Source organism: Gekko japonicus, unplaced genomic scaffold, assembly GCF_001447785.1.
Source record: "Gekko japonicus isolate JY-2015 unplaced genomic scaffold, Gekko_japonicus_V1.1 scaffold822, whole genome shotgun sequence".
Lineage (NCBI taxonomy): Eukaryota > Metazoa > Chordata > Lepidosauria > Squamata > Gekkonidae > Gekko > Gekko japonicus.
Window position 1 is genome coordinate 560628 of NW_015159737.1, and position 9245 is coordinate 569872.

At 42.4% G+C, this 9245-nt stretch overlaps 1 protein-coding gene across 1 annotated transcript in view; it reads right to left on the bottom strand.

The window, feature by feature from the left end:
- Positions 1–9245, bottom strand: part of ADAMTS20 (ADAM metallopeptidase with thrombospondin type 1 motif 20) — a 152250-nt gene that overhangs the window by 109308 nt on the left and 33697 nt on the right. The window contains exon 4 of the mRNA XM_015429359.1: positions 5996–6001. Within this exon, the coding sequence (XP_015284845.1) occupies positions 5996–6001 (6 nt within the window). The remainder of the gene's footprint in view (positions 1–5995; positions 6002–9245) is intronic.

The window sequence follows — 9245 nt, forward strand, 5'->3', positions numbered from 1 at the left end:
GTTCTCCCTTATTTGTGCTTTTTTCTAGTGTTTTCATTAATGAGGATTTCTCTTACGAAGAAACAATCGAACAGCCAGGGATTGTCTAATACTTTGTGAAGTTTAAGCAGGGGGATCTTCTCTGGAGTGAAGGCTGGAGGCCTCTTGTTCTCCATGCTGGGCTACCATAGCTGTCATTTCTACATTACAAATATGAATCCAAAACCTTGCTTAATAGTTTATCTCTGGTGCTGCTTCTACTGTCTCCCCACTCATGGGTGATGGGGGAGCAAAGTTGTGGAAATATTTCCTTAGTTTAATCGATGTTCCAGTGGCTTTAATTTAATCTAAAACTTTGAGTGTTAAGTGCTGTCGAGTCACTTCCAACTTATGGCGACCTCATAGAATTAATGTCTTCCAAAACATGACCAAAGTAGAACATCATCAAGTTTGGAATTTTAGCTTCTAGGGGAGAGTTCAGGCTTGATTTCATCTAGAACCCACTTATTTGTCTTTTGGGCAGTCCAGTGTCCATGAAACTCTCCTCCAAAACTTTGTACAGCATATGTATTTGGTCTCCTAATCAGTTGGCTGCAAGCCTTTGGAACAAGTAACCCTTGCTCTCAGATACCAAGGTTGCCTTTAGAGTGCTTGTCTCTTCTTGGCACATTCAAATATGCTTATTGCAGGAAAAAAACATTAAGCAAGGCGTTTAATTCATATTTATAATGTAGAAGGTTTCAGGGCATGCATGCAAATAAGTGAGTTTTCCCATAAAACTTTGATGCTGGTGTTTTAATTCCCATCTTTGCAAATCAGTGATGAGCCATATAATTCCAAATATAGGTTGAAATATTAAATTGGTTCAGAAACTGTATAATTTACATTTAAGGGATTTTTTGAAGGATGCAGACGTTAAAAATGTAATGAATACTTGGGCGAAGGATATAGGGGAAATTGATAAAGAGCAATGGGCAAATATGTGGAAATCGGTCAAATATATGAGGGCGGTTGCCTACAAAGAAAATGTCTATAAGATGTTCCACAGATGGCATTGGGCACCCGCCAAACTAGCCAAATGTTATAGGGGGTATTCCGATAAATGTTGGAAATGTAAAGGTGATAAAGGAACATTTTACCACATGTGGTGGGAATGTAACAAGACACAAAGATTCTGGAGAATAGTTAGGGAAGTCCTCCAAGAAAGCCTAGGTAAAAACGTGGCTTTAAGACCAGAAATTTACCTGTTAAATATGATCCCCAAAAGCTACAATAAACAGGATGCGTATATAATTAGTTATATAATAACAGCAGCCAGACTGTTAATAGCACAAAACTGGAAATCTGAAAGCTTACCTACTAGGGAAGAACTGATAAATAAAATCTTAGATCTAGCCAGAATGGACGATTTAAGTCTAAAGATGCAAGGGAAAAATGAGAGGGTACATAAAAGAAGATGGGATAATGTATATAAGTGGATAGAACAACTAACAGAAATGTAACCAGAAAAGCTACTTTATGATATTGTAATAGTGACTTTTATACCAACAATGTATAAGTTGAATAACTGGAAGTAAACGACTCTGATATGAAATGTAACCAAGCTGATGAAATACATATATGTACAAACTTTTATTTAAACCAATAAAAATATAAACCGCAAAAAAAAAAAAAAAAGCGTAAATCTCAGAGACAGTTAGAATAAAGCATGTTATTTATAATCCTCTTTGGGCAAACTGACTCTGGAAATTTGAGTCACTTTCTGTCTTTTGTTTACATATCAAATGGGACCTCTCAAAGAAGCCGTGGTATCAGAGAGGCTCCTTGTAACCGGATCTCTTCCCAAACAGGAAGAAAGACGCTGTTTCTCCCTCTCTGATTAGACTAAGAGCCGCTTTCTGGGAGGGGAAGATTTCAACCTTCCATCCTCCATCCTCTGCTTCAGGAACCCTCCTCCTAGAGCTCCCCCAGGACCTACAAACCAGAAAGCGTAGCTCTCCTTCAGAAGCAACTCCTAGGAGATACCGATAGTGCCATGCTGAAACCCCACCTCCGAGTGATGTTTGTTTTCATTAGGTTTGTATTTTTATCAACTGAATTGAGAGATCAATATACTAAAGCATAATTCAAAAACTGAAATTTGTCACCTGATGAATCAATAGGACTGAGATTTAAAGGTACACTGTCAAACAGGCCACAAAAAAGCACCTGGTCCCTCCTTGCTGTGCCAGATTCGATGAGAATCAAACAGTTTTTGATATTTCAAAAATTAATTCTGACAAAAGTAGCAAACTTGTAGCAAATAAATTGTGTACTTTAAAGAATATATTGTTTAAGAGATCTAGTCAGAAACCTACTCAAGTATACTCAGGGGGACTTACTCTCAGGAAAGTGTTCTTAGAATTACAATGTAAATGTGGTTCATGTGACTGATTTTGTATGATACATTATTCATCAGATTAATTTTAATCCTACATACATATTTACTGATAATCCTTATTACCATGATCTAATGGACTAGAGGTGAACACTAACTTTGATTCATTTCACTTTTCTGAGAACTGGGAGCAGCTTGAAAGAGCAATCATTACTTGTATATATGGACTAACCCAACTGTCACTTGCAGCAAAATGTGTGTGCAGGTATTGTTTCTGGATAATGGTAGACAAAGAACATCTCTAAGTCTACTTTAGACTTCCTTTCTTTACTGCAATGATGGTTTCTATTTTTCTTCTATAGTTTCCTGACTGTTACAACTGGTACCCTGGAATTCAGGGCTGCTGTCGCTTTATCTTAAATACAAACTACATTCTGTATGTACCTCTGGCTACATAGGCTACATAGAAGTATAGGAAGCTCTGGGGGGGGGGGAAACACATAGGAACCCCCTTCTAGTACTATATCTTCCAGTTTTTATGCCCAATGTGTTCACAAGCAGGATTAAGAGAAGAAGAAGAGAGAGAAGAAGAGATTGGATTTATATCCCGCCCTTCACAGAGTGGCTTACAAACTCCTTTCCCTTCCCCTCCACACAACAGACACCCTATGAGGTAGGTGGGGCTGAGGGAGCTCTTTCAAGAACTGCCCTTGAGAGAACAGCTCTGAGAGAACTTGTGACTGGCCCAAGGTCACACCAGCAGCTGCATGTGGAGGAGTGGGGAATCAAACCCGGTTCTCCCAGATTACAGTCTGCGCTCCTAACCACTACACCAAACTGGCTTCAGAGGAGGTAATAATTTTAAAAACTCCACTTCATATCCTCAGAATTCCATCCAGGAAAACCCAAAGCTCCCAAAGAGAACATGTGTACCAGGGGTCATTTCGTAGAAAAAGAGCTAGGGGAACTCATTAGCATATACCACACCCCCTGACATCAGGGGCCCGGCGGTGGACCTGCAAGGCTGGCGGGAGTGCAAGGAAGCCCCGCCAAGGTCCTAGGCAGGCAGGGGTGGGGAGAGGCGGGGAGTAAGCAACTTACCCTCCCTCTTCTCCTGCCTCCTCCTGGCTGAATGAGGGCTGGAAGCGGGGCGGCCGGAAGCAGGAGGCGGGGCTTCATCGTGTGCCCCACCCCCCCGCACCTCACCCAGGGGAACTGTGTTCCCCCACGTTCCCCCCCGAAATGACCTCTGATGTGTACTAATAATAAAAGAAAGGCCAGTGTTCTAATGCCTTCATCATATATGCTTTAGTATGATACCCAGCCGTGTTAGGTCAGAACAGATATTCTATGCCAACAAATTCACAGTTTAATTTTTTTCTTGGAATATTTGACCAACCTGATCTAAAGGGGTCCATAACTGTCCACAGTACCACACAAATCATCATATCATGGTTAGTAATTCCAAATTAGGAAAAAAGAGGAACCCTGAACAGAATTAGTCTTCAATGATTTTTTTTCATCCAATGGCAAAGAAAGATGAGAATGCTGAATACCAACAAGAAAGGATGCCCTAAGTTTACTACTCTGTCTGAAATGTTCCCTACAAAGGTTTCCTGTTGTTCTGAAATAAAGCAACTATGCAATTTGGCACAAGCTACATAACACATGCATGCAATAAGAATGAAAGTGTTATTCTAGTACCCATCATTTAGTAATCTCCTTCTTGTATTACAAAAAACCAGACACCATATGGCAACACCTGTGACTAGAGACAGCAGCCCCTTCCAAGGCCTCTTCACTTCTGGCAATTATCCAACTGCTGTGTGTATGCTTACGGATTTTTTTTTCATCATATTTTTTTTCATAGCTTCAAATTCCCAGAAAGAAACTTTCACATATTATTCCTCCCTGATGCTACTAGTTCTCCAGAAATAAAGACACAATAATGTACTGTTTTCAGAATATGTTTTGGCTTAGAATAGCTTGTTATCCTTACTTCTGAATATCAAGCGCAATATTCTAGAATCCATAGTCTTCATTGCTACACATTTACACAGCCTTGTACATCTTTCCACCTACTATTTTACCCAGTAAGCTGTGGGATGCCAGGCCAAGCAGCATGTTGACACTACCCAAGAGTTTCCAAGGTGACATCAAAGCTTTAGAGATTTCCAGCCAGAACTTTGTCAGTTGCTTTGGCAATCAGAATTGAGGGTGATGAAGGACACCATCATCTAGTATGCTACTCCAACACTCTGACAAGCTGGGAATCACTGAATACAGACCCTCCAGAACTGCACACAATACCCCAGGTGCAGCCTGACCAATGCAGTGTACAGTGGGACTATCACATCTTGCAATTTGGATGTTATGCCTCTGTTGATGCACCCCAAGACTGCATTAGCCTTTTTTGTCGTCACATCACACTGGCTGCTCATATTTAACTTAAGGTCCACCCGTACCCCAAGATCTTGTTCACACACACTGCTACCCAGAAGCATATCCCCCATCCAGTATGAATGTTCATCATTTTTGTAACCCAGATGTAGAACTCCGCAGTTATCCTTGTTAAATCGCATCTTGTTCACATCTGCCCACTTTCCCAATGTGTTCAGATCTTACTGAATTCTACTGAGCCCAAAACCAAGCCTTGTGGCACCCCACTGGACACCTCCCTCCATTCAGATGAAAGGCCACTGACAACTACTCTTTGAGTGCGGTTCTACAACCAGTTCCCTATCCACCTAACTATCCTAGAGTCCAGTCCACAGTCCTCTAGTTTACCCATCAGAATATTATGGGGAACCCTGTCAAAAGCTTTACTGAAATCCAGGTAAACAACATCAACAGTATTCCCGCGATCCAGTAAGCTCTTCACTCGATCAAAGAAGGAAATGAGGTTGGTCAGGCAGGACTTGTTGGGGACAAATCCGTGCTGACTTCCCCGGATCACCAAGATGTCCTTTAGATGCTCACAGATCAATCCCTTTAAAATCTCCTCCAGTATCGGCTTCCAGTTTTTGGCGACTCAATGGCGGCTGCCTCCCCTGGGTGCTCCCAGGGATGCGAGCCATGAGCTGGTGGTTGGGAGGGGGTGCAACTGTGCACACACAAACCCAGAGCCCTTGCAAAGGGCTCCTAGTCATGGGGCGCTAAAGGGTTGCCTCTCCCCCAGCATGCAGCTGGTGAATTAAGGCTCCCTTCTGCCCCAATGGTCCCGTCGCTTTGCTTCTGCATGGAACAGGAGCCGCTGACCGGGACAAGCGTGTGGACATCTGGCGAAATTAACCTTACCTGAGATGAAATGGTGAGAATGACGTTGAACTGTGAGTTTGTTGAAGCGTTGAATTTTTTTTAAAAAGGCGCAAAGTCCCCCTCTTAATAAGCGAGGGGGGAAGGAACTCCCCCACACACCAAAACAAACAGAGTTTGAAGCATTGTGGGGGGGTGGAGATTTAAGCATAAATGGACCATAATGAAGAGCTGTTGAGGGATTTCTGAGCGATACTGCAGACTTTAGAAACCTTTGGCAATTTTACAAAAGAATAAACACCCTTAAAGATAGCGGTGAAGAAAGCAGAATGAAATCTAAGCCTTCTTCAGGAAGTGGGAATTCAGCTGACCAGGCCATGTGACCTGACTCTATTATAGACTCTTCCAATAGAAAATGGGTGCCCCCTGCTGGCTACCAACGATATTCAATTAGGACTATGTTGCATAGCGGTTCTAACTGAAAGACATCTGCAAAAGGATAGAGACAACAACGAGAATCAGCTTCTATAACTCCAAATGGATAAAGGGGAGAATCTAAAATGGACTGTATGTTGTTAAGGGACCAGTTTGCAGATTAAAAGCGATACTTAAAGTGAAGGGATGTGATCTACAGACATATCCTGAAAATATAAAAATGATAATCTGCCCGGTGAAAGAGTGGTTAGATTCTCCAGAAGACATATGGATTAAAGTGATAAAAGGGAAGAATGAACTATATCCTAAAGACTGGCCAATGTCTGCTGCAACAACTTGGATCAACAAGGGAAGAAGATAATGAGGAAGAATACTGTAAAAAAGTAAGAGAAGATGAGATAACAAGTACACTTACTGATGAGGACTGGACTCTAAAATGGGGGGTGGTCCCCCCCCCCAAAAAAATAAATTTCATTGTCACTTGGGGAACAAAAAGTTTTTTAAAAAATGAGATGCTAATGTTTTCTGAAGGCTGCCTTAGCGGGGGGGGGGGGGTTCCTCTATGATCTTGTATAGCTCTTCATATAGTCAGATTTGTTGGAATTGATAATATAAGTGATAAATTATTATTAATCACTTTCAACACCAAAAAAAGAAAGAAAAATGTAATGGTTAAAAAAAATGCTGCTGTATTTCAAGTAATGTATGATCTCCATCTCTTGGGTTTGTAGTGGTTTTCTTTACTTTCTCCTGTAGTTTGTAGACTCTTCTCCCTTGCTTTTTCTTTGTAGTTTATAGAAAATGCAATAAAAAATCCCCTACGGGGGGCTAAAAAAAAATCTGCTCCAGTATCTTCGCTGGGACAGAGGTCAGACTAACTGGCCTGTAGTTTCCTGGGTCATCCCTCCTCCCTTTTTTGAAAATTGGGATAACATCTGCCCTCCTCCAGTATTGTGGCATATCTCCCGTCCTCCAAGAGATCCGGAAGATGATGGACAAAGGCTCTCCAAGCTCTCTAGAAAGTTTTTTAAGCGCTCTTGGGTGCATACAATCTGGCCCAGGGGATTTCTACTCATTCAGTGCAGCCAGGTGTTTCTCAACTACCTCTCTGTCCATGTTATCCAGCAGTCCGGAAGCTGTGCCTTGCCTGCTACCATCTCTGAGGAGCCTGTTCTCTTCTTCAGGGGGAAAAATGAGACAAAATAGACATTCAGCCTTTCTGCTTTCTCTCTGTCCTCTGTCAAATTTTCTCTATTTTCAACCAACAGTGGCTCCATCGCCTCTTTTATCTTGCATTTGCTCCTCACATATCTGAAAATTTTCACGTTGTAGCAAGCCTCCTTGGCCAGCTTTAGCTCATTGTGAGCTTTGGCCTCTCTGATGGCTAACCTACAGTGCCGAGCAACCCACAGATACTCTTCTTTAGAGGTAAATCCTTGCCTCCATTTCTTGAACATATCCTTTTTCTCCCTTAGCACATCACACTTCTTGAATCTCCTATCATGTTTCTTTCTTGTTGGAACAGTGATAGCTTGAGCTTGCAAGAGCTCTTGTTTTAGGACAGCGCACCCTTCACTTGCTCCCTTTCAACAGTCTTGCCCATGGAATGATTCTCATCATGCCTCTGAGTTTATTCAAGTCTGCCCTACTGAAATCTAACATACATGTGTGGCTACAAACTTCCTTGGTCCCCCACAGCAAAACGAATTCTATACCAACCATTATTTTCTTCTGGTACAGACCACACCTTTGAGCTTACATCAGCCTGGATAAAGCATCAGCTAGCACATTTTCATGCCCACGAAAACGAATTATGTAGAAACAAACTCCACCCGAACAATTTGCTATTATTGCCTTTAGTATTGTGGAACCAGTAAAGTGGAGAATGGTCTGAACATAGGGCAAACTTTCATCCCCACACATAAGGCCTCAGTTCACCACACCATAGCCAAACACTCCTTCTGTACAGTGTAAATATGTTGTTCCCTGGCCAGGAGCTTCCTGCTCAGAAATAATACTGGGTGTGTCTGTCCATCAGGCCACACTGACTCATTACTACCCAAGACCCTTCTGAAAGATCTGTGCTTACAGTGAAAGGTTTTACAATGTCAGGAGCCATTAGCACAACTTTTGATGTCATTACCTCTATTAACATTTGCAAAGTACTTGAGCATGCTGCTTCCTTCACGTGATCCAGGCTCAGTGCTGCTGCTCTTGGAAAGAGGGAAGCTACTATGATGGTCATATACAACTACCCTGCATTAGCAGCAAAACAAATAATATATGCTAACCCATATGCTATAATCAATCTTATCTACCCTCCAGGACCTTGGCTCAAAAGATCTGTCTTGGGCTCTTGTATCATGCCAGTTCTTCTGCTTTTGCTGGGCATGATGAAGATTCTCTCCTGCAGTCACCAACACCTCATGCAGGGTGTTCTGCAAGTCTTCCCTGCGTTGCATGATTGTCCCTAGTTCAGAAACATCTTCTCTTTCCCGCCCCTTGCTGATGATTGTTGAGGAGTCCTTGCACATACCAACCATACTAGAATTCAAACGGGCTGAACCTGATGCATTCCTGATCCTGCGGGACTCTTGGACATAAGAACATAAAAACATAAGAGACGCCAATGTTGGATCAGGCCAAAGGCCCATCCAGTCCAACACTCTGTGTCACACAGTGGCCAGAAATACCAGTGCCATCAGGAGGTCCACCAGTGGGGCCAGTACATCAGAAGCCCTCCCACTGTTGACCCCCCCCCAAGCACCAAGAAGACAGAGCATCACTTGCCCCAGAGCCCCATCCATACCTTGTGGCTAATAGCCACTGATGGACCTCTGCTCCATATGCTTATCTAATTCCCTTTTGAAGCCGTCCATGCTTGTAGCCGCCACCACTTCCTGTGGCAGTGAATTCCATTTATTTTATTTTATTTATTCGGGTATTTCTACCCCGCCCTACCCCGCGAACGGGCTCAGGGCGGCTTACAGAGGCCTAGGCCATACATAAAATTCAATAAAATTCAATAAAATCACAATCACAACCAATAACATAACATTAATAATAACAGTGTGCTATAATTCCAAGATGGTCTACAGTTGGTGCCCACAAGGAATACTCCCTGTCGACATTAGTTATAGTAGTCGTTCCCGTTAATCGGCTGATCTTGCTGCCGTATAGTTCATATAATTCATCTCGT